The sequence below is a fragment of the Pelobates fuscus genome, chromosome 1 (assembly GCF_036172605.1).
Source record: "Pelobates fuscus isolate aPelFus1 chromosome 1, aPelFus1.pri, whole genome shotgun sequence".
In the NCBI taxonomy this organism is placed as follows: Eukaryota; Metazoa; Chordata; class Amphibia; order Anura; family Pelobatidae; genus Pelobates; species Pelobates fuscus.
In genome coordinates this window covers 464,636,923-464,662,819 of record NC_086317.1, presented here as the reverse complement: position 1 = coordinate 464,662,819, position 25,897 = coordinate 464,636,923, and the positions used below count along the sequence as shown (strand labels likewise).

At 41.9% G+C, this 25,897-nt stretch overlaps 1 protein-coding gene across 1 annotated transcript in view; it reads right to left on the bottom strand.

The window, feature by feature from the left end:
* Positions 1 to 25,897, bottom strand: part of USP35 (ubiquitin specific peptidase 35) — a 59,740-nt gene extending 33,843 nt beyond the window's left edge. Inside the window, exons 1-6 of the mRNA XM_063444961.1 lie at positions 25,216 to 25,897; positions 24,239 to 24,374; positions 14,938 to 15,067; positions 11,992 to 12,093; positions 5,447 to 5,605; positions 4,355 to 4,548 (exon numbers count right to left, since the gene is read on the bottom strand). Of these exons, the coding sequence (XP_063301031.1) occupies positions 4,355 to 4,548; positions 5,447 to 5,605; positions 11,992 to 12,093; positions 14,938 to 15,067; positions 24,239 to 24,374; positions 25,216 to 25,897 (1,403 nt within the window). The remainder of the gene's footprint in view (positions 1 to 4,354; positions 4,549 to 5,446; positions 5,606 to 11,991; positions 12,094 to 14,937; positions 15,068 to 24,238; positions 24,375 to 25,215) is intronic.

Below are 25,897 nucleotides of genomic sequence, written 5' to 3'. Positions count from 1 at the left end.
GTCACCCTTCACATATTCGCACACATGTGGAAGGTGCACCATTTCCATTTATTTGCAGTTTGTCCTAGTGTGTTTGTGTATCTGCTCCCTCTTTGCCATATTGTGTCTGAGCTTTGCCTAGGGTTGGTTCCATTGTAGAGTTCCAGACAAAATAAAGATATTGCCAATAGTCAGGTTCCAGGGCTGTGTATTACAGCATGGTATTGTGTTTCCTGATTCCATGCCCAAGTGCCAGCCTGGACTCGTCCTGCTTATGTGTCTATTCCTGACGGTCTTCATGTGCCCTGTAGTACTTACTGACATGATATTGAACTCTAAACCTTCAACAAATAACTGACCATTTACTGCTATTCCATCTGCAGATCATGAACGGTCATTCTGGTGAAGGACAGTCCATCTTCTTTAGACTTGCTGTATTTTCTGCTAACGTTAAAGAAACAAATCGAGCAGCGCCCCCACACTCATTACATTGACAATCAATGCCTACATGTGGATGTGACTTTATTATTTTAACTGGAAATGTGCATGGGAACTAGATGCCAAGCGGTTTCTCACTATAAACCAGAACGCTGTCATAGAGGGCAAGGAGGTGAGACAAAGAAAGAAGGGAAGTAATAGACTCCATTGTAGATTCCCGTCTGTAACAGAAATGCAACTCACACGATGCTGTGCTAATCTAACTACTAGGCATCTACCTTATGGACATCTCTGCTTTGTAATGAAGGAACTTTCAATAAACTATTACTTTAAATTGTTTGTTTAAATTTGTGTTTCTATAGTGCACTGTTTGTACGTGAAAAACTCAATAAAAAATCTTTAACAACAACAAAAAAAAAGCAATGCAAAAGTTATGGCAAATATTAACAAGGTTAACAAAATGTACCTTACCTAATACAAACCTTACTAATGCACATTCTACCAACACATGAGTAGGTATTGCTCCCCAGTGGCAGTGAAAGTGTTAAGTAGCTGTAAATATAGAGGAGTCTGTTATCCCAGAGCCGTGCAAGTTAATCAATGAACATGGAACGTGCGTCCTCCCTCCGGACCATGCAGTCTAATTATGGATCTACGCACATCGCTGCATTTAACTTTATTAGAAGAGCACAAGTACTGCATCAAATACTCCAACTGCACTGGGGCCGGCTACTGTACTGTGTAACAGTATTACCTGCAAGAGCACTGGGGCCAGCTATTGTACTATGTAACGGGAAAACCTGCAACAGCACTGGGGCCGGCTACTGTGCTGTGTAACAGGAATACCTGCAACAGCACTGGGGCCGGCTACTGTGCTGTGTAACGGGAATACCTGCAACAGCACTGGGGCCGGCTACTGTGCTGTGTAACGGGAATACCTGCAAAAGCACTGGGGCCGGCTACTGTGCTGTGTAACGGGAATACCTGCAAGAGCAATGGGGCCAGCTACTGTGCTGTGTAACGGTTAATACCTGCAACAGCACTGGGGATACAGGCTGTTAGAGTGCTGGTGTCAGTGAATACAGACTGTTAGAGTGCTGGTGGCAGTGGATACAGACTGATAGAGTGCTGGTGGCAGTGAATACAGACCGATAGAGTGCTGGTGGCAGTGGATACAGAGTATTAGAGTGCTGGTGGCAGTGGATACAGACTGATACAGTGCTGGTGGCAGTGGTTACCGACTGTTAGAGTGCTGGTGGCAGTGGATACAGACCGATAGAGTGCTGGTGGCAGTGGATACAGAGTATTAGAGTGCTGGTGGCAGTGGATACAGACTGATACAGTGCTGGTGGCAGTGGATACAGACTGTTAGAGTGCTGGTGGCAGTGGATACAGACTGATACAGTGCTGGTGGCAGTGGATACAGACTGTTAGAGTGCTGGTGGCAGTGGATACAGACTGTTAGAGTGCTGGTGGCAGAGGATACAGACTGTTAGAGTGCTGGTGGCAGTGGATACAGACTGATACAGTGCTGGTGGCAGTGGATACAGACTGTTAGAGTGCTGGTGGCAGTGGATACAGACTGATAGAGTGCTGGTGGCAGTGGATACAGACTGTTAGAGTGCTGGTAGCAGTGGATACAGACTGATACAGTGCTGGTGGCAGTGGATACAGACTGTTAGAGTGCTGGTGGCAGTGGATACAGACTGATACAGTGCTGGTGGCAGTGGATACAGACTGTTAGAGTGCTGGTGGCAGTGGATACAGACTGATAGAGTGCTGGTGGCAGTGGATACAGACTGTTAGAGTGCTGGTAGCAGTGGATACAGACTGATACAGTGCTGGTGGCAGTGGATACAGACTGTTAGAGTGCTGGTGGCAGTGGATACAGACTGTTAGAGTGCTGGTGGCAGTGGATACAGACTGATAGAGTGCTGGTGGCAGTGGATACAGTCTGATAGAGTGCTGGTGGCAGTGGATACAGACTGATAGAGTGCTGGTAGCAGTGGATACAGACTGATACAGTGCTGGTGGCAGTGGATACAGACTGTTAGAGTGCTGGTGGCAGTGGATACAGACTGATAGAGTGCTGGTGGCAGTGGATACAGTCTGATAGAGTGCTGGTGGCAGTGGATACAGACTGTTAGAGTGCTGGTAGCAGTGGATACAGACTGATAGAGTGCTGGTGGCAGAGGATATAGACTGTTAGAGTGCTGGTGGCAGTGGATACAGACTGTTAGAGTGCTGGTGGCAGAGGATACAGACTGTTAGAGTGCTGGTAGCAGTGGATACAGACTGATAGAGTGCTGGTGGCAAAGGATATAGAGTGCTGGTGGCAGTGGATGCAGACTGATAGAGTGCTGGTGGCAAAGGATATAGAGTGCTGGTGGCAGTGGATACAGGCTGATAGAGTGCTGGTGGCAGTGGATACAGTCTGTTAGAGTGCTGGTGGCAGTGGATACAGACTGTTAGAGTGCTGGTAGCAGTGGATACAGACTGATAGAGTGCTGGTGGCAAAGGATATAGAGTGCTGGTAGCAGTGGATACAGACTGATAGAGTGCTGGTGGCAAAGGATATAGAGTGCTGGTAGCAGTGGATACAGACTGATAGAGTGCTGGTGGCAAAGGATATAGAGTGCTGGTGGCAGTGGATACAGGCTGATAGAGTGCTGGTGGCAGTGGATACAGTCTGTTAGAGTGCTGGTGGCAGTGGATACAGACTGTTAGAGTGCTGGTAGCAGTGGATACAGACTGATAGAGTGCTGATGGCAGAGGATATAGAGTGCTGGTGGCAGTGGATACAGACTGATAGAGTGCTGGTGGCAGTGGATACAGACTGATAGAGTGCTGGTGACAGTGAATACAGACTGTTAGAGTGCTGGTGGCAGTGGATACAGACTGATAGAGTGCTGGTGGCAGTGGATACAGACTGATAGAGTGCTGGTGGCAGTGGATACAGACTGATAGATTGCTGGTGGCAGTGGATACAGTCTGATAGAGTGCTGGTGGCAGTGGATACAGTCTGATAGAGTGCTGGTGGCAGTGAATACAGACTGTTAGAGTGCTGGTGGCAGTGAATACAGGCTGTTAGAGTGCTGGTGGCAGTGGATACAGACTGATAGAGTGCTGGTGACAGTGAATACAGACTTTTAGAGTGCTGGTGGCAGTGGATACAGACTGATAGAGTGCTGGTGGCAGTGGATACAGACTGTTAGAGTGCTGGTGACAGTGAATACAGACTGTTAGAGTGCTGGTGGCAGTGGATACAGACTGATAGAGTGCTGGTGACAGTGAATACAGACTGTTAGAGTGCTGGTGGCAGTGGATACAGACTGATAGAGTGCTGGTGGCAGTGGATACAGACTGATAGAGTGCTGGTGACAGTGAATACAGACTGTTAGAGTGCTGGTGGCAGTGGATACAGACTGATAGAGTGCTGGTGGCAGTGGATACAGACTGATAGAGTGCTGGTGGCAGTGGATACAGTCTTATAGAGTGCTGGTGGCAGTGGATACAGTCTGATAGAGTGCTGGTGACAGTGAATACAGACTGTTAGAGTGCTGGTGGCAGTGGATACAGACTGATAGAGTGCTGGTGGCAGTGGATACAGTCTGATAGAGTGCTGGTGGCAGTGGATACAGTCTGATAGAGTGCTGGTGGCAGTGGATACAGTCTGATAGAGTGCTGGTGGCAGTGGATACAGACTGTTAGAGTGCTGGTGGCAGTGGATACAGGCTGTAAGGGTTCTGCAGTCATTTTCTGATTGAGTGGAATATATGAAGTAGGTAATAAATGGTACATGTTGGGGTGCTGATGTGGTCTGTGATCTGGTCTTTTCCAGGTCTAAACACATTACAGAGTATTATAAAGCTGCTACCGTACTGTGAACCCAATTCTGTGTATAATAAGTGACCGTGTGTTTGTATATTTCACTTACTCTGATGCCATGAACAGGGCTTGCAGTATGCTGTTCATGTAACATGTATTTCCTAGGTTGATCAGGCCAATTTTCCCCGTGTCGGATTTTGCTGCGAGTCTGGGGTAATAGGAAGCCAGTTCATATTTCTGGGAGGTCCATGCATTCTGCCCGAGCAACTGTTTTATTTTGTCTTCATTCGGTGTGGGGAGTTTCTAGCAAGATATAAATATATAACAATTAGTGACCATTTATCTGAAATGGAACCATCGATTTATCTGCTCGGATGCAGAACATTTAACATGATATTTAAAATACAGGCTTGATGACTCAGTGGTTAAAAAAAATATTTATTTGTTCCCCAAATTAATAAATTCTGTGTCTTTTAAAAGGAATATTGACATGCGATCCATGTCTATTTCAGGGAAACCAGTCTAACTACACAGTATTTCTCTCTGAAATAATGTAAAATAATGAAAATCCCATTTTCAGTCACATGTCCATTAAGTTAGCTTTTCTATTTCTTTAATTCTCGCTTTCTGATAAATAATGGTATGTGCTCTCATTGTTTAGTAAGACGGCTTCTATAGGAATCAATGATTTATTCTGCACAGTATTGGGCTGTATTTCAATGTAAAGCTTATTCCGCAATATTTCCCAAGGGCTAAGGGTAAATAATTGGAATGTATACAGTATGTGTGGAATCGAAAACCTATGAAAAGTCGGAACTGGTTACAAAAATTGTTCAATCCCACGAAGTGATCAATAACACTGATAAAACATATTAAATGCTTTCAATGCTAAAGGGAAGGCAACAGACCTCCTGTAACAAAGATTTAAAAACACTGTATTTATAATATAACACTCTAAAAAAGGCAACTGATCTCTGGATGTGTTTAACTCTGCTTCTTCCAATATGTCATTTTTAATTATAACCGCTATAAAATCACCATAAAAATATGGCTGGCACAGTATATTAAGGAAGTTATAGTGCAGTAACATTTGGTAGGACTTCTGTTTGACACATATCTGCTCTAGACCTTGTGAGAATTGTAATCCAACAATTAGAGGGCTAAGGACAGACATCCATAGTCCTACAAAATTCTCTCGCACCTTTACTGCCTCCATCACAGGCTCGTAGAGGTCAGGGTATCCGGAGAAACGGAAGACCATGCAGTGAATGAGTTCGGCCAACTGCTCAAGGCAACTGCTTGAAGAATTAGAGCTTTCTCTGGCGAGGCAGAGAATCAGCTGGGGTATGTGGGGAATAATCTAAGAAAGGACACCGACAATAATCGTTCATTATGGTGGCTATTATGCGAGAGAAAAAATAATGTTAATATAATGTAGTTTGAAACTGAGAACAAGCGACAGAGGCTTTAAAATAAACCATGTACAATGAACTTTTCAGGCATCAACTATGTATATTCTAATATATGTTTTATCGATTCAGTTTAGTTGATCTGACGATTACCTGTCTAAAAGTCTTAAATCTCAAAATTGTTAGTCAAATTGTTGGAAATGTATAGATTGAAAGATACATGTTTTTATTTATTTATTTTTTAACCTCCTTAAAAGGACACTGTCACTCAGTGGCGTACACATGACCTATGGGGCCCCGGTGCGAAAATTGATCCGTGGGCCCTCCCCCCCCCCCTGCACGCTTACTCTGCGCAGGCCGGGGCCGCAACACATGGCGGCGGGCACCTGGTCGCAGGGGTTGCAGGGCTGCGACCGCGGTATGTACACCAGTGCATGCAGATGCACACACACTTAAAGGACCACTACAGATACCCAGATCACATCAGCTCAATGAAGTGGTCTGGGTGTCAGGTCCCTCAAGTTTTAACCCTGCAGCTGAAAGCATAGCAGTTTCAGAGAAACTGCTATGTTTCACTGAGGGTTAATCCAGCCTCTAGTGGCTGTCTCACTGACAGCCGCTAGAGGAGCTTCGCGATTCTAAGACACTGAACGTCCATAGGAAAGCATTGAGTAATGCTTTCCTATGGGCGGTTTGAATTCGCGCACGGCTCTTGCCGTGCATGCGCATTCGGAGCTGAGCGGCGGAGGGATCCCCAGCACCAAGGGAGTCTGGCGCTGGAGAAAGGTAAGTGCTGAAGACACACACACTCTCACGAACAGATGCATAAACACTAGCTAACAGACACAATCTCACTGACAAACACACACTCACTAACAGACATCAGACTCATTAACACAAACACACTCAGTAACAGACACACACAGTAACACACTCACTGACACTCACTAGCAGACACACACTCAACAGACACACTCACTGACACCCACACTAACACACACAGTAACACTAACACACACAGTAACACACACACTAACACTCACAGTAACAGTAACACACACAGTAACACTAACACACACACTAACACTCACAGTAACACTAACACACACTAACACTCAAAGTAACACACACACTAGCACACACAGTAACACTAACACTCACAGTAACACTAACACACACAGTAACACTAACACTCACAGTAACACTAACACACACAGTAACACTAACACACACACTAACACTCACAGTAACACTAACACACACAGTAACACTAACACACACACTAACACTCACAGTAACACTAACACACACACAGTAACACTAACACTCACAGTAACACTAACACACACAGTAACATTAACACTCACAGTAACACTAACACACACAGTAACACTAACACACACACTAACACTCACAGTAACACTAACACACACACAGTAACACTAACACTCACAGTAACACTAACACTCACAGTAACACTAACACACACACTAACACTCACAGTAACACTAACACACACACAGTAACACTAACACTCACAGTAACACTAACACTCACAGTAACACTAACACACACACTAACACTCACAGTAACACTAACACACACAGTAACACTAACACACACACTAACACTCACAGTAACACTAACACACACACAGTAACACTAACACTCACAGTAACACTAACACACACAGTAACATTAACACTCACAGTAACACTAACACACACAGTAACACTAACACACACACTAACACTCACAGTAACACTAACACACACACAGTAACACTAACACTCACAGTAACACTAACACTCACAGTAACACTAACACACACACTAACACTCACAGTAACACTAACACACACACAGTAACACTAACACTCACAGTAACACTAACACACACACACACACTAATATTTTTTTTTTTTAAATTTAATCCCCCCCCAGCCTCCTTACCTTTTGGAGTGCTGAGGGGATTCCCTGGGGTCCAGTGGTGCTGCTGGGCTCCTGGGGGGGCGGTCACCCGGCCGGCAATCAGGCTGGCCGGTGCGCGAGGGAGCACTCTCCCCTGAGTGCTTCCTCTTCAGCTCCCTCGCAAGCCGCGTACTGATACCGGCGCCGGACGATGACGTCATCTTCCGGCGCCGGTATCAGTGCGGTGCGCGAGGGAGCTGAAAAGGAAGCACTCAGGGGAGAGTGCTCCCTCGCGCACCGGCCAGCCTGATTGCCCGCCGGGTGTAAGCAGGGCCAGCCTCGGGGGGCCCGAAGGTGGCCGGCTCCTGGGCCCCCCAGGAGAAGAGGCTGGCCCATAGCGTACATACCGGGTCGCAGGGGTGGCTGGGCCCCCTGGTGGGCCGGGCCCGGTCGCAGCCGCGACCCCTGCGAACCTGGTATGTACGCCACTGCTGTCACTTATGGGGTCTTTGCATTTAAAAGAAAAAAAACATTTTGCTTTTCTTGCAAAGACCTTTCCACGGTGACATGTGTGTTTCCAAGTTGGCCGCCATGGGTGACGGGGGACGACAAATATATTTACCGTATATACTCGAGTATAAGCCGAGTTTTTCAGCACATTCTATGTGCTGAAAAACCCCAACTCGACTTATACTCGAGTCAGTGTCTGTATTATGGCAATTTGCATTGCCATAATACAGACAGGGGGCTGTGGGGGCTGCAGAGAGTTTACTTACCTTTCCTGCAGCTCCTGTCAGCTCCCTTCTCCTCCACGCCGGTCCGTTCAGCACCTCTGTCAGCTCCCAGTGTAAGTCTCGCGAGAGCCGCGGGGTAATAGTGCGGCTCTCGCGAGATTTACAGTGTGAGCTGGCAGAGGGAGCTGCACGACCGGCGCGGAGGAGAAGGGAGCTGACAGGAGCTGCAGGAGAGTTAAGTAAGAGCTCTGCCAGCCCCCACCTACACAGTGCCCATCCACTGGACCACCAGGGAGTGAGAGCCCCCCTCCCTGCCATGGGGGGGGGGACGAAAAAATTAATACAAATATAAATAATAATAATAATAATAATAATAATAATAATAATAATAAAAAAACTAAAAATAATTTAACAAAAAAAAATATTAAAATAATAAATAAAAAATTAATAAAAATGCCCACCCTCCTCCAAGGCTCTGCAACACACACACACACACACTGCATTCATACACACACTGCATTCATACACACACACTGCACTCATACATACACTGCACTCATATACACACACTGTTAATAAATATTCAATTAATATAATTTTTTTAGGATCTAATTTTATTTAGAAATTTACCAGTAGCTGCTGCATTTCCCACCCTAGTCTTATACTCGAGTCAATACGGCTTATATTCGGGTCGGCTTATACTCGAGTATATACGGTACCTAACTTACATTAAAAACATTAGTCACTACAAATGGAAAAATTAAAAAATGTTCTCGATTTGCCGCATTTGGACAAAAATCCAGCCTTTGAATGCGAAAAGATAGCCCCTACTTTGTCTCTGGTATAACTTCTGATTCTAAAAGAAAAGTGTCTGTGCTGCTAATAGTCCAGATATGATAGAAACCAAGTGACAAGGCTGCATTCGCCTGCCTTATTGCAGGGTGAGAAAGCGATGTTCGCTAAGTATATATTTTAATCTAGACATTTGCTAACAGTGCAATAAATATTTCTACAGTTACATGGGGGGTAACTTGTCATCCACATAATTTTAAAGAATACACAATGAGCAGCCAATCAGAGAAGGCGCATTAGGAACCCGTGTGGAAATACTATATTATTCGGCATAAAAGCCAACAGTGTGAAGAGGAAAGCTTATCGAACCCAAGTCTACGGACGAAGCAGACATCTCCTGCCTGGTGTGTAGACAGTCTCCCATTTATTGTACATGTGGTCAGTATAATGTAAATAATATTAACCCATTTATTACACATCTTCTTGAAGTAGATACAATGTAGAGTACAATAGAAAATTGTACAATTGGCAGGTACAATACACATAGGGCAATAGTCATCTAATATGGCTACAAAATGTTAATTTGCTATAATGTTTGTTGCCCCTTTGGTTAGATTCTACTTTATCCATTTAAATGTGATACAAGATATGCAAATCAGACTGAAAGGTAAAGCACATACACAGAACACACTGAGTGTATGTGGGCATCAAATGCAGAGAGTGAAGTCTATCACCTGAGGCAAAAGAGCGTTGTGGTTTAAGTTAAAGTGGTAAAAAATCAATAATCAGAGGATTTTTATAATTTTTACATTATTGACCGAGGCAGGAATTAGCAGCTTTTGGCAAACTCGTTAGTTGTTCATGTACCATATAAAACAAAAATAGTTATTTACTAAAGTAAGAATTCAAATTGAATTCAAGGTGAATTTTAAAGTTAAAGAGTTACTCCAACCACTCCAGTGATTTGAAGTGATAGGAGCAAAAAAAGTACATCAGCGTATGTTTTTTTCATCTATTACCTTCCCCACCCAGGAGGAGTGGTGGGGAGGTACAGGAAGCAATGGCAGAAAGCAATGGCAGCTCCTTGCGATATTTAGAGGGCTCAAGGGTCACCAAGATACATAGTGATGTCATATGCCTGCATCCAACACTCTATCAAAAGGAGAACAGACAACCTGGCACAGTGAGGCTTCAAGGGGGATCTGTAAGGGTCAGCTTAATGACAGTGTGGTATGTGTGTTTGTATGGGTCACTGTGTGTGTCAGCGTGTTTGTATGGGTCACTAAGTGTGTCAGTGTGTTTGTATGGGTCACTAGGTGTGTCAGCGTGTTTGTATGGGTCACTAGGTGTGTCAGCGTGTTTGTATGGGTCACTAGGTGTGTCAGCGTGTTTGTATGGGTCACTAGGTGTGTCAGCGTGTTTGTATGGGTCACTAGGTGTGTCAGCGTGTTTGTATGGGTCACTAGGTGTGTCAGTGTGTTTGTATGGGTCACTAGGTGTGTCAGTGTGTTTGTATGGGTCACTAGGTGTGTCAGCGTGTTTGTATGGGTCACTAGGTGTGTCAGTGTGTTTGTATGGGTCACTAGGTGTGTCAGCGTGTTTGTATGAGTCACTAGGTGTGTCAGCGTGTTTGTATGGGTCACTAGGTGTGTCAGTGTGTTTGTGTGGGTCACTAGGTGTGTCAGTGTGTTTGTATGGGCCCTATATGTATCAGTATGTTTGTGTGGGTCATTGTGTGTGGCAGGGTGTTTTTATGGGTCACTGTGTGTATTAATATGTTTTTATGGGTCACTTTGTGTGTCAGTGTGTTTGTATGGGTCACTGTGTGTGTCAGCGTGTTTGTATGGGTCACTAGGTGTGTCAGTGTGTTTGTGTGGGTAACTGTGTGTGTCAGTGTGTTTGTATGGGCCCTATATGTATCAGTATGTTTGTGTGGGTCATTGTGTGTGGCAGGGTGTTTTTATGGGTCACTGTGTGTATTAATATGTTTTTATGGGTCACTTTGTGTGTCAGTGTGTTTGTATGGGTCACTGTGTGTATCAGTATGTTTGTATGGGTCACTAGGTGTGTCAGTGTGTTTGTGTGGGTCACTGTGTGTGTCAGTGTGTTTGTATGGGTCACTAGGTGTGTCAGTGTGTTTGTGTGGGTCACTGTGTGTGTCAGTGTGTTTGTATGGGCCCCTATATGTATCAGTATGTTTGTGTGGGTTATTGTGTGTGGCAGGGTGTTTTTATGGGTCACTGTGTGTATTAATATGTTTTTATGGGTCACTGTGTGTGTCAGTGTGTTTGCACGGGTCACTGTGTGTATCAGTATGTTTGTATGGTTCGCTGTGTGTGTCAGGGTGTTTGTATGGTTCGCTGTGTGTGTTAAGGTGTTTGTATGGTTTGCTGTGTATGTCAGGGTGTTTGTATGGGCCCCTGTGTGTATCAGTATGTTTGTATGGGTCACTGTGTGTTCAAATGTGTTTGTGTGGGTCACTGTGTGTGTCAGTGTGTTTGTACGGGTCACTGTGTGTATCAGTATGTTTGTATGGTTCACTGTGTGTGTCAGGGTGTCTGCATGGGTCACTGTGTGTGTCAGTGTGTTTGTACGGGTCACTGTGTGTGTCAGTGTGTTTGTACGGGTCACTGTGTGTATCAGTATGTTTGTATGGTTCACTGTGTGTGTCAGGGTGTCTGCATGGGTCACTGTGTGTGTCAGTGTGTTTGTACGGGTCACTGTGTGTGTCAGTGTGTTTGTATGGGCCCCCGTGTGTTAGTGTGTTTGTATGGTTCATTATACTACTACCGCTACCTTACAAGATGAGAATGTTACACTAAATCATGAAAATAATGTTTCAATAAGACTTGTTGGGGTAATGTATGGTGGGAGAGAAATCCAGGTGAAACTAATCCTTACCAAATGAAATGCTTCGGGTGAATGCTGGAAACTCAGCAACATATACCTGAGAACAGAGAGGGCTCCTTCCCGGACTACAGGATATATCAGCTTGGAGAACACCTGGGAGCATAAACAACATACAATTAATAATGCCATATACATCACCAAACATTAAGATACAGGAAGCACAATGGATGCCATGCACAGAGAGTAATTGGGGGTTACATTTGTGAATGTGGATCAATCACCATGTACTCCAATGGTTTAAGATTACAATAAAGGAATTAAAGGAATAATAAAGGAATTAAATGAATCCATTAAATATCTCCCTATTGTTTCTGAGGCTAAATAACCGCAATACGCTGCCACTATTACCGATAGTAGAGTCTACTAATTACAGACTACTTTCCAACATTGTCACTATATTTTACAACATTGCAACCACACCTTACCAGTAAAAAGGACTCAGCCTGAACACGCATACTTTATGCAATGATTGTCTCTAAGAACCATAACCACTACAGCCTGTGGGTATAGTGTAATTAATGCCCTGGCGCAATCCCAGGTAAGTAGACAAACCGTTTTTTAAAAGTAAATTATAATTTTTTTATTAGTGTTGTCAAAGAACAGAATAGACAAATTGAATACAACATAACGAGGTGGAAAGTAGCTAAAACATGTCGACGTGGATTCATACATTATGAGACAACGCCATTCAAATATTTTACATTATACAAAGTGAATAATGAAATTAAACAAAACTAGGTCACATCTGAGCATGCCATGAAAAGGTTAAAGAATGACATGGACTCACATTAATATTGTATGATAATAAAAAAGGGATTAGACGAACCATATTAGTACGGTTTTTACAACTTATGTTCCCTGGGCTCCTGTGCCGCATTCTGATCTTTGCCTGCATGAAAAACTGGATGTGTATATAGAATAAAACACAGTTAGTGCAGGACTGCACTCGTCAGCAGAGAGCAATGCTAATGCAGGATTGCACTCGTCAGCTGAGAGCACTGCTAATGCAGGGCTGCACTCGTTAGCTGAGAGCAATGCTAATGCAGGGCTGCACTCGTCAGCTGAGAGCACTGCTAATGCAGGATTGCACTCGTCAGCTGAGAGCACTGCTAATGCAGGGCTGCACTCGTCAGCTGAGAGCACTGCTAATGCAGGACTGCACTCGTCAGCTGAGAGCACTGCTAATGCAGGATTGCACTCGTTAGCTGAGAGCACTGCTAATGCAGGACTGCACTCGTCAGCTGAGAGCACTGCTAATGCAGGGCTGCACTCGTCAGCTGAGAGCACTGCTAATGCAGGGCTGCACTCGTTAGCTGAGAGCACTGCTAATGCAGGGCTGCACTCGTCAGCTGAGAGCACTGCTAATGCAGGGCTGCACTCGTTAGCTGAGAGCACTGCTAATGCAGGACTGCACTCGTTAGCTGAGAGCACTGCTAATGCAGGGCTGCACTCGTCAGCTGAGAGCACTGCTAATGCAGGGCTGCACTCGTTAGCTGAGAGCACTGCTAATGCAGGGCTGCACTCGTTAGCTGAGAGCACTGCTAATGCAGGGCTGCACTCGTTAGCTGAGAGCACTGCTAATGCAGGGCTGCTCTTTTTGGCAATGAGTGTGGTTCTGCATGTCATTGATATGCTTGTAAAGCAAAAAACTGGATCCTGCAGGACAAGACCAGATGCAGGGGGTGTGGCTGTGAGCACTGGCGAGTTCCAGGTAAGTATTCCAATCATTGTATGAGTAGGAATTTAAGCCTTTAATGCAGCTAACGATAACCTGGCTTGCAAGTTTAATGCAGTGACAGCTTTAATGCAGCTATTTAGAGCCTTGACTGCAAGAGCCTTGGATGCATAATTAGTGTATCCACCAGTGGATGAAAATACCGATTTGGTTGCGAGCCTTGGCAAGTCCATGAAAAGCCTTGGATGTGTATCTCGGTGTCGGACATCTCAAGGCCGACACTATCCTATGTACCATTTCACTTATGCATGCCGATTATAAATTATAAACTACATAAATAGGTCCCAACGTCTCCCCCCTTACCATCCCTTCCCTACCCACTCGATTTCTCATTCCTATCTTCTCTTGCTCCTATCTCTAGTTTTTTCTACCTTCCACCCTTTTTCTTTCTTTCTTTCCATCCTTTAAATCTGACTGGCCCGCCTTTTCCTCTTCACGTGCGGATACCTTCTTGGCCCTGCTTCCAGGGAACTGTGAACGCCTAGGGTTTGCCGTGGATTTGATGTAGCATTTAAAAAGGCAAGCACACGCTCAAGGCTGGAGGAGGGGAATATACCTAAATATAACTTGAATCTAATGAAACTGTGTCAGTACTCCTCTGATTAACATGACCCACGTGATATTACCAGTCAAATGTTCTTTTTTCTCTTTTCTTTTTTGTTTTATATATATATATATAAAAATTAGGTGGAACACCATCTCTAAGTATGAACCTTCATGGCCGATGTTCGCTCACTATACCCACCATTACTGACTGCTTATTTTTGTTGTTCCTTTTTGCCATACTCCTATCTTCGCTGATGCCTGAAAATGTTCAGTTCTTTGTATGTATGCTATTACTACTGTTATATATGGTGTTGAAACCTTGTAATAAATAAAGAATTTTAAAAAAAAAGAAAAGCCTTGGATGTGTAAATGATGTATCTACTGCTCAATGCAAATTCTGATTTCATAACAAGTAATGGAACTCACAAGCCCACATCTTCAACTACACCCACAATCAAACTCCATCCCTCATTTTCAAAATTCCTGGGGTCAATTACAACCCCCACTAAACATCAGCAACAGATGAGTTTCTAGAAAGCGCACAGTGTGAGCACTTTTATCGTTCATTTGTAATACTGAGAATAGTGTGAGTGTGATTTTTAATTCAACATACAAGACATTATACTCAGCAGAATGAGATGTTGAACAGAACTGACCTTTTGTATTTTGGAAAGGGTGACTTCAATCAATATACTAAATTTTTTCACAGCAGCCAAACCCTTTAGTAAAGCGATTATCCACTTGTCAATGTTCTTCACTAAAGGCCAAGACACCCAATCGATCATCCTGTAAACAGAGGTAACAAGGGCTAGATACACTGGAGTCATTGTGTCAGATTGCATGAGCTGTAGCTGCTGTGATTACTCCGGTAGTAAATGTGTCTTGTACAGTTGCACTTGCCGGGAGTGTACAGGAATTCTGGTTATGATAAAAATGATGGGCAGTGTGTTGGCTTCATGGTAGCATTCCCAAGAAGGGCCAATTGTGTTGGAGAGGTAATAATACTGGAGGGTGTTAACACCCATGAACCTCTGATAAGGGCAACACTGGCATGCTGGAGTGGAAGAGAGGTAGGAAGTTGTGATGGCGCTAGAGGACCAACATTGGGGTTAAAACTTTGGAAATGGATTTACCTTTGAAGGTAAGATTGTACTCAGTCACTTATGCATCCATAACTACATCAAAAAGCTGAGGTTACTCTGAGCGTAGGAGTGTTAAAAGGTTTAAACTCATCCTTATTCCAGTACCAGACACCCTGCAAATAACCACCTACCACCTTCATCTCTTGATATCAGACCTGCCAACCAAAGTTCTCAGGTCTACAGGTGGGAAACGCAAAGGGGAGAGATGAACAAGCAGAGGGGAAAACAGAAGTGTTGGGAGATGAGGAGGAAGACAAGAGTGAGGACAGAGGGGGAGAAACAAGTGGGGAAGAGAAAAGTGGGCGATGTACAGGCAATACAGACATCATTCCATCTATAATAATACTAAAAAGAGAGCGCAATATGAAATTAAAGCAAATGTCCTAAACAAAAAGTCAAGATATAGTTAGAATAATACAGTGAATATAGTACCCTCTGGTACTTAGACAGTAATAGCAGCTAAAACGAAAAGAATTCTCCCAAATTCTAAGAAACAAATTGGCATATGAGTTTCAGCGCTTAGTAGATATTCCCCTTTAAAAATAAAAAGGGGGCATTTAGTATGAAAAAAACAATAATATAAAAAAAATCATATAGATCACAGAAAAAAGAAAAAAAGGGAAAAAAGATAAAAATGTGTCCAAATGTTCTATCTGTAACAAAGTCCTGAACAAAAAAAATCCAAATTTCGTAATGATTTGCAGGGACTCGAAAGTGAGTTGAGATACCTTTAAAAAAACGGAGACAGGGAAAGATACATAGCGTAATACTGTATCAAAAAGGTATTTATTGTCCAATATACAGGAACAAAGTTAAAAGGATCCCCCCCCAACATAAGACTCTTACATAAAATAAAATGTAGTACTCATCGTAATATATATTGCAGGCAAATAGATCTGTCCCAGCGGCTTGTGTGTTTCCCTATGACAGCTCCTCTCCGGTGCACTCGGGTAGGTTGTCGGTAATATGCTCAAAGGGAAAATGCTGGCTGGAAAAACCGGCTTCTGGTAGGCGCTGGTGCAGTCTGCTGCAGATGGTAGTTCTCAATGAAGAAAAAAGCACCCTATCGACGCGTTTCGCCCTTCCACAGAGGGCTTTTTCAAGATAGGTGCTTGAGGCTTGATGTGGCAGTTTTATACCTTGCCGGGTAAAAAAATTTTAAATTTCTTAAAGGGATACACTCCTTTTTTTGAAAAATGAATGAAAAATAAATGTTTTACATAGGGGAGAGCTGAGGAAAGCTTGCTTATAAAACATATGATAAAATATAGTAAAATACAATGTTTATATGGACTTAAAATTAGTGCATTTGCACTCATAACACATCAAATTGAAATTAAAATATAAAGCTACTCTGTAGTGATACTTATTACACATTTATAGATCTAGCTTAATTCTGACATAATTATTTACGTTTATCATGGAACAGTCATAAGAACAGACATTTGCAATAATTGCATATAATCACATTTTGATGTGATATCATTAATTGAAAGTGTTTAAATTGTATTTAAATTATGTATTAGCATAAGGACAAGTATAGTTATACTGTAAATGGTTTCGGGATCTATACTTTGTTTCGAGTTTTCCCATCAGGACTGAAACTCAATAACAAGACATCCTAAAGCGTGATAATTTTATAAATTTGTAAAAAAGAAAATTTTTAGAGGATTCTAAATCTTTGGATAAACCTAGAGCTCAAAGCCCATGGTTAAGACAGAAATACATGAGAAGATATGGAGACTAATATACTACTTCTTTTCTAGAAAAGCTCAGAACTTGAGAGAAATCTGGAATTTGAGGCTTAAGCTATTTCTTTTTAGTAAGTGATAATCCAAAGCTAATTACAGTTCCGGTTCTCCTTTATAGTATGTTAGCTAATTCTAGTTCAGCATTCAGACCCAAAGGGGTCAGGGTCTTTAAGGTATAGATCCAGAACATTTCCCGGTATGTTAGGGTTTTGCTTGGTTCGCCTCCCCTCCATGGTATTTCCACCTTCTCTATCCCACAGTATGAAAGAAGTGTTGGATCTCTGTTGTGGTGTGTTCTAAAGTGGTTGGAGAGAGAATGTTGCTCAAAGCCCCTTTTGATGTTGTAGACATGTTCTCTGAGTCTAATTTTGAGTATCCTTTTTGTTTGACCCACGTATTGGAGGCCACAAGGACACTCCAACTTGTAGATTACTTGTTTGGTATTACAAGTGATGCAGTATTTGATATTGTAGGTTTCTTTTGTGACTGATGATTGGAAGGAGGTTTGGTTTTTTCCTTTGGAACTGGTTTTACATATGTTACAGTTCCCACATTTGTAGAATCCCTTTTGACTTGTTAAAAAGTGAGTGGGTTTCATAGGTTTATGATAACTATGAACTAATCTATCCTGTAATGTAGGGGCCCCCCTGAATATTATCCTGGGTCGTATAGGTAAAAGTGTGGCTAAAGCCGGGTCTTGCCGGAGTAGATGCCAATGCTTTTGTACACTCGCCTTTATAAAGTTCGCTTGTGCACTATAGTTGAACACCACCGGACACATGTTTTCCGTATCCTTGTCCCTTTTGGCTTTTTCCTGCTTAGTTTGTAAAAGGGTCGTGCGTTCTATTGTTTTCACTTTTCGGAGAGCTAGTTCCAGTGATTCCTCGCTGTAGTCTTTCTCAGCAAACTGCTGTTTTACTTTTAGTGCTTGCGATTCATATACCTCAGGGTCCGTGCAGTTCTTTTTGACCCTTAAAAATTGGCCAAATGGGACATTTGACAACCATGATGGATAGTGACAGCTTGAAGTCCAAATGTAACTATTTACGTCCACACTCTTGAAAAAGGTCTTTGATTTTAAAATATTCTGTGAGTCGGTATAGAGGATCAAATCCAAAAAATCGATGTCTGTAGAGCTATATTTGTATGTAAATGATAGATTATATATGTTCTGGTTAATGTATGCCAGGAAATTGATAAGTTCCGTCTCCTCCCCCTTCCACACAAAAAAACAATCGTCAATGTACCGTCTATAGAAGACCAGGTTCGCCTCCCACTGGTGCCCGTGCCAAATAAATAGATTCTCCCAGTGGGCCATAAAGATGTTGGCATAGCTGGGGGCGAACCTGGTCCCCATAGCGGTACCATTGGTCTGTAGATATATGTCACTGCCATACCAAAAAAAGTTGTTATTTAATATAAAATCGATGCACTCAATCAAAAATTCCACTTGTTCCATTAGCATTGTGGGTTCTTCATATAATGTTTTTCTTATTGCCTCTATCCCCTGGTCGTGTTTAATGACGGTGTACAAGGATGTTACATCACAAGTCACCATATAGTAGTCCTGGTCCCATTTTAGGCCTTCTATTTTTCTCAAAAGGTCTCCACTGTCTTTTAGGTAGGATCTTGCTTTTTTAACAAATGGTTGCAATATGACGTCTATATACTGGGATAAATTGCATGTTAGTGATCCTATCCCAGAGATAATGGGTCTTCCCGGGGGATTTGAGAGGTTTTTGTGGATTTTTGGTAATTGGTAAAATACTGTTTTTTTTGGATATATCACCATGACAAACTCCAGTTCTTTTTTGGTTAAAATGTTTAAGAACTTCCCTTTCTCTAAAATATGGAAAAGGCGTTGTTTTGTGTCCAGTGTGGGGTCGCTATTGATTAATTTATATGTTGCGGTATCATTCAAAATTCTCCTGCACTCCATATCATAGTCTTTAGTGTTAAGGACCACAATTCCACCTCCCTTGTCCGCCGGTTTTATTGTAATCTCCATGTTGTCGCTAAGTTCCTTAAGTGCCGTGCGTTCCCATACACTTAAATTTTGTTTATGCTTAGCTACTTTCTTGGGTAATTTGTCTATGTCTGCGATTACTGCCAGGCGCTCTCTTTTTAGTATTATTGTATATTGTATTTTCCCACTCTAGAGTAGCAGCAGATTGAGATAAGAACATGTCTCTGTTCACATTCAGGGAACAGTGCAAGATTGACCTTGCCTTAAAAAACGATCAAAATGATTGTGTCACGGTAAAAGACACACACTGGAGAAAACAGGTATTTCAGCTTGAAAAACTGATTATTAAAGAAATTAAACTTAAATTAGAAATAGCTTCCCTGGAACAGTACTGGGATAAACGTATTATCCCGAGAGGTTTACGCTTAATGCTAAAATCAGCGACGGATAAAGAGGATGAGGAATTCAACATTGTTTGGGACAGAATTTTGGATCACTGCTCTTTTGAGCTTATGAGCCATATTATCTGCAAACGGAAACGCATGCTGGCAGCCCTGGATGAGGAGATTAATGATATAAAGGAAATCCTGTCTCCTCACCTAGCACTGCCAGAGTGCATACAACTTATGGAAAAGATAAAAGAAAAGTTAAGCTCTGCATTTGAGGAAACAGTGTCCCTTAAAAAACGGAAATTTGAGAGGGACCAAGAGGACTTCAGGGATAACAAGGTCAGAAATTATAAGAGAACCCAGAGGGATAGACCTTATAAATCGACACCTAGGGGCAAAAAATATAATGCACCCAGAAATCCGAGATACCAAAACAACACCCATGCTCGAGTTGAAGGAACAGGTCATAATTATATTGAAAGGGGAGGGCAGAATCCGAGACAACATACACCTAAGAGACAGACAAACCATGAATGGACCACAGTCGCCTACAACAATAACAACAAAAAGAGGAACCCTCAAAAACTACAAGGCAAACAAAATGATATAACGCCTAGAACCAAACATCAGAATCAAAGTTGGCGTCCACATAATAGGTATGAGGCACTCCAGATAGAGGAGATGAACCATAAAGTAGAAAAAGAAAAGGAGGGGGAAACTCAACAACCCTCTAATGATTTTTTAGGACCACGAAGTCAATATTTCAGCCGGTACCAACAGGAGCCCCAACAACCCAGCACCAGAAAGAGACCTTTTTTAGAGGATGCAGGGGGGGGAAGAGATACCGCAGAAGACAAGAGAATGAGAAAATGGAGCAGATAGGTATATTTAATCTATCTGAGGTCAACTTAACCAAAAACCAGATAAAGGTGCTAAACAAGGGATTAAAATATGCCCCGACAGTGAGGTCAGATCCCTTCATGGCGTTTTTAGACGTACAAAAATATATGAGAAAACTGACCTTAAAGAAATTCTTCCTAAACTATCCAGCTCCTGGGGCACCGAAACCAGAATACAGCACTTTCCATCATACGAACCTAAGAAACAACTCTACCTTTTGTCCCTCGAACCAAACCAGTGGCCCCATGTCAGCTTTTAGCCTGGCAGTAATCGCAGACATAGACAAATTACCCAAGAAAGTAGCTAAGCATAAACAAAATTTAAGTGTATGGGAACGCACGGCACTTAAGGAACTTAGCGACAACATGGAGATTACAATAAAACCGGCGGACAAGGGAGGTGGAATTGTGGTCCTTAACACTAAAGACTATGATATGGAGTGCAGGAGAATTTTGAATGATACCGCAACATATAAATTAATCAATAGCGACCCCACACTGGACACAAAACAACGCCTTTTCCATATTTTAGAGAAAGGGAAGTTCTTAAACATTTTAACCAAAAAAGAACTGGAGTTTGTCATGGTGATATATCCAAAAAAACCAGTATTTTACCAATTACCAAAAATCCACAAAAACCTCTCAAATCCCCCGGGAAGACCCATTATCTCTGGGATAGGATCACTAACATGCAATTTATCCCAGTATATAGACGTCATATTGCAACCATTTGTTAAAAAAGCAAGATCCTACCTAAAAGACAGTGGAGACCTTTTGAGAAAAATAGAAGGCCTAAAATGGGACCAGGACTACTATATGGTGACTTGTGATGTAACATCCTTGTACACCGTCATTAAACACGACCAGGGGATAGAGGCAATAAGAAAAACATTATATGAAGAACCCACAATGCTAATGGAACAAGTGGAATTTTTGATTGAGTGCATCGATTTTATATTAAATAACAACTTTTTTTGGTATGGCAGTGACATATATCTACAGACCAATGGTACCGCTATGGGGACCAGGTTCGCCCCCAGCTATGCCAACATCTTTATGGCCCACTGGGAGAATCTATTTATTTGGCACGGGCACCAGTGGGAGGCGAACCTGGTCTTCTATAGACGGTACATTGACGATTGTTTTTTTGTGTGGAAGGGGGAGGAGACGGAACTTATCAATTTCCTGGCATACATTAACCAGAACATATATAATCTATCATTTACATACAAATATAGCTCTACAGACATCGATTTTTTGGATTTGATCCTCTATACCGACTCACAGAATATTTTAAAATCAAAGACCTTTTTCAAGAGTGTGGACGTAAATAGTTACATTTGGACTTCAAGCTGTCACTATCCATCATGGTTGTCAAATGTCCCATTTGGCCAATTTTTAAGGGTCAAAAAGAACTGCACGGACCCTGAGGTATATGAATCGCAAGCACTAAAAGTAAAACAGCAGTTTGCTGAGAAAGACTACAGCGAGGAATCACTGGAACTAGCTCTCCGAAAAGTGAAAACAATAGAACGCACGACCCTTTTACAAACTAAGCAGGAAAAAGCCAAAAGGGACAAGGATACGGAAAACATGTGTCCGGTGGTGTTCAACTATAGTGCACAAGCGAACTTTATAAAGGCGAGTGTACAAAAGCATTGGCATCTACTCCGGCAAGACCCGGCTTTAGCCACACTTTTACCTATACGACCCAGGATAATATTCAGGGGGGCCCCTACATTACAGGATAGATTAGTTCATAGTTATCATAAACCTATGAAACCCACTCACTTTTTAACAAGTCAAAAGGGATTCTACAAATGTGGGAACTGTAACATATGTAAAACCAGTTCCAAAGGAAAAAACCAAACCTCCTTCCAATCATCAGTCACAAAAGAAACCTACAATATCAAATACTGCATCACTTGTAATACCAAACAAGTAATCTACAAGTTGGAGTGTCCTTGTGGCCTCCAATACGTGGGTCAAACAAAAAGGATACTCAAAATTAGACTCAGAGAACATGTCTACAACATCAAAAGGGGCTTTGAGCAACATTCTCTCTCCAACCACTTTAGAACACACCACAACAGAGATCCAACACTTCTTTCATACTGTGGGATAGAGAAGGTGGAAATACCATGGAGGGGAGGCGAACCAAGCAAAACCCTAACATACCGGGAAATGTTCTGGATCTATACCTTAAAGACCCTGACCCCTTTGGGTCTGAATGCTGAACTAGAATTAGCTAACATACTATAAAGGAGAACCGGAACTGTAATTAGCTTTGGATTATCACTTACTAAAAAGAAATAGCTTAAGCCTCAAATTCCAGATTTCTCTCAAGTTCTGAGCTTTTCTAGAAAAGAAGTAGTATATTAGTCTCCATATCTTCTCATGTATTTCTGTCTTAACCATGGGCTTTGAGCTCTAGGTTTATCCAAAGATTTAGAATCCTCTAAAAATTTTCTTTTTTACAAATTTATAAAATTATCACGCTTTAGGATGTCTTGTTATTGAGTTTCAGTCCTGATGGGAAAACTCGAAACAAAGTATAGATCCCGAAACCATTTACAGTATAACTATACTTGTCCTTATGCTAATACATAATTTAAATACAATTTAAACACTTTCAATTAATGATATCACATCAAAATGTGATTATATGCAATTATTGCAAATGTCTGTTCTTATGACTGTTCCATGATAAACGTAAATAATTATGTCAGAATTAAGCTAGATCTATAAATGTGTAATAAGTATCACTACAGAGTAGCTTTATATTTTAATTTCAATTTGATGTGTTATGAGTGCAAATGCACTAATTTTAAGTCCATATAAACATTGTATTTTACTATATTTTATCATATGTTTTATAAGCAAGCTTTCCTCAGCTCTCCCCTATGTAAAACATTTATTTTCCATTCATTTTTCAAAAAAAGGAGTGTATCCCTTTAAGAAATTTAAAATTTTTTTACCCGGCAAGGTATAAAACTGCCACATCAAGCCTCAAGCACCTATCTTGAAAAAGCCCTCTGTGGAAGGGCGAAACGCGTCGATAGGGTGCTTTTTTCTTCATTGAGAACTACCATCTGCAGCAGACTGCACCAGCGCCTACCAGAAGCCGGTTTTTCCAGCCAGCATTTTCCCTTTGAGCATATTACCGACAACCTACCCGAGTGCACCGGAGAGGAGCTGTCATAGGGAAACACACAAGCCGCTGGGACAGATCTATTTGCCTGCAATATATATTACGATGAGTACTACATTTTATTTTATGTAAGAGTCTTATGTTGGGGGGGGATCCTTTTAACTTTGTTCCTGTATATTGGACAATAAATACCTTTTTGATACAGTATTACGCTATGTATCTTTCCCTGTCTCCGTTTTTTTAAAGGTATCTCAACTCACTTTCGAGTCCCTGCAAATCATTACGAAATTTGGATTTTTTTTGTTCAGGACTTTGTTACAGATAGAACATTTGGACACATTTTTATCTTTTTTCCCTTTTTTTCTTTTTTCTGTGATCTATATGATTTTTTTTATATTATTGTTTTTTTCATACTAAATGCCCCCTTTTTATCATTCCATCTATATTCACACGCGGTCACTACCCACAGCTAAGGGAGCCTCTGTTGGGACCGTGGTGCTAATCAGGTTAACATCAAGAATGACGCAGGGAGTTAGAGCGAGCAGCCAAATCCTGCTATACTGAGAACGAATATTGTGGGCCTAATCAGATGGGTTGGGCTTTAGATGATAGGGCATTTTTTCAAACCACTTGAAGACAGTAAAACCATGTATATGTACCTGCTGATAGCTGTCATCATCTGTGAGTCTGCTACACTGTCAGAATTGGCCAAATTTCTCACCACATCTTCCATTGGCTCCAATGGAATATACTGCACCACACTTGCCAGCGAATTAGAAGGAGCTTCGGAATCTTCTAAAAGTAAAAAAGCATCGCTACTATTAGCTGTGAATGCACATGTAGGGTAGGGATTAGTGAGCTGATGGTTTTCAGGATAAAAAAAATCCAGAAATTATCATGTCATGTATTCACTTACAATATTTAGCAAAACACATGTAACTCAAGCATTAGCAAACATGTATTCCTGACCTTATAGTGTTAAAACCAGAATTTAGCCCCTCTGCCTACCCCTTTACCTCCTAATCTTAGTATTGTTCAAGTCTGCAGCTGCTGGCTCTGCCCTGATCTGCCTGCTTGGCAGACATCACCAGAAGTGTTGTCCTGAGCCAATCACAATGCTTTCCCATAGGAATGACTGAGACTTTGAAGGAGGCAAACTCCAATCACCTAAATCACTTTAGCTTGCTGAAATGCTTTATGTGTGCGTAGTGTGTACTCGTTTTCATTTTACACAAACTGCAGATTTCAGTAGATGTTGGCACTTTTATAAATGAAACTTGGCTGTCAATCAAAAACAAGTAAGTGGTTGTTTAGCTCAATGGAGATAAACGCAAGAGGCAGAAATTGCTCAGAGCACCTGCCTTGCAAAGTCATTTAGCTGTATTGGGAAGTCTCTGACTGTACAGCCACAGAAAGTCTGGACGAGGTTAGAAGAGCAGTCTTGAAAAGGCTGCAGAGAATAGGACTGCAGCTTTTGCAAGCTGTTTTAAAATAGACCCCAAATGAAAACATGTATAGGGTATATCTAATACAATGTTAAAAAAAAATTATTGCAGTGTTTTTTGTTTTTTTATTTGAAATAAAACAACCGTAATTTAAATGCCAGTATATACGTTGTTGTTGGACAGTTATTTACCTGTTGATGAAATAATGGCAAACAGTTCCTTTAAAGATGCAAGGACTAAAGTAGGCTGAATCTTCCAGATATTTTGCAGTAGTCCCGTGACTGTGTTTACCTGGTCCAAGTAATGAACAATTCCTTCCTCACCATCTGATGTGCAATGAAACCTTCCAATACATCTTATCAGCTGCTGGCAGAACAGAACCTGATGTTTTCTCACGGGAACACACTGAGGGTACGTAGTTAAAAGCCTGCTAATCCTAACACAAATAGCAAGACTTGGTCTTTCACATACAGTACGAAGCACTTCTATTCTGAGAATTCTGAAGATGTCCTCAGTGGTTGGTTTGTCCAGTACAAATGGAAGTCCAAGACTTATGTAATCCAGTATATATGGATGTTTCTTACCCTGTGTTCCATAACCTTCCTGAAGTAAAGTCAGAATAAATCTGGCATTGAAAAATTCTTCAAATTCCTCGGAATGATACCTGCCATAGACTTCCAGGATTTCTCTGGCTGTCTCTCTTGCAAAACAGGACTCGCTCAAGAAGAAGAGTTTGGTGGACAGTTCCAGCATAGACCAGCACTGCTCGCTATCAATAGGTTGTTTTGAGGCTTCAATGACTCTTCGAGCCAAGCTCTGCTTAATATACATTGGATAAGAAGACTGCATGACCGCTTCAAGGATTTTATCCAT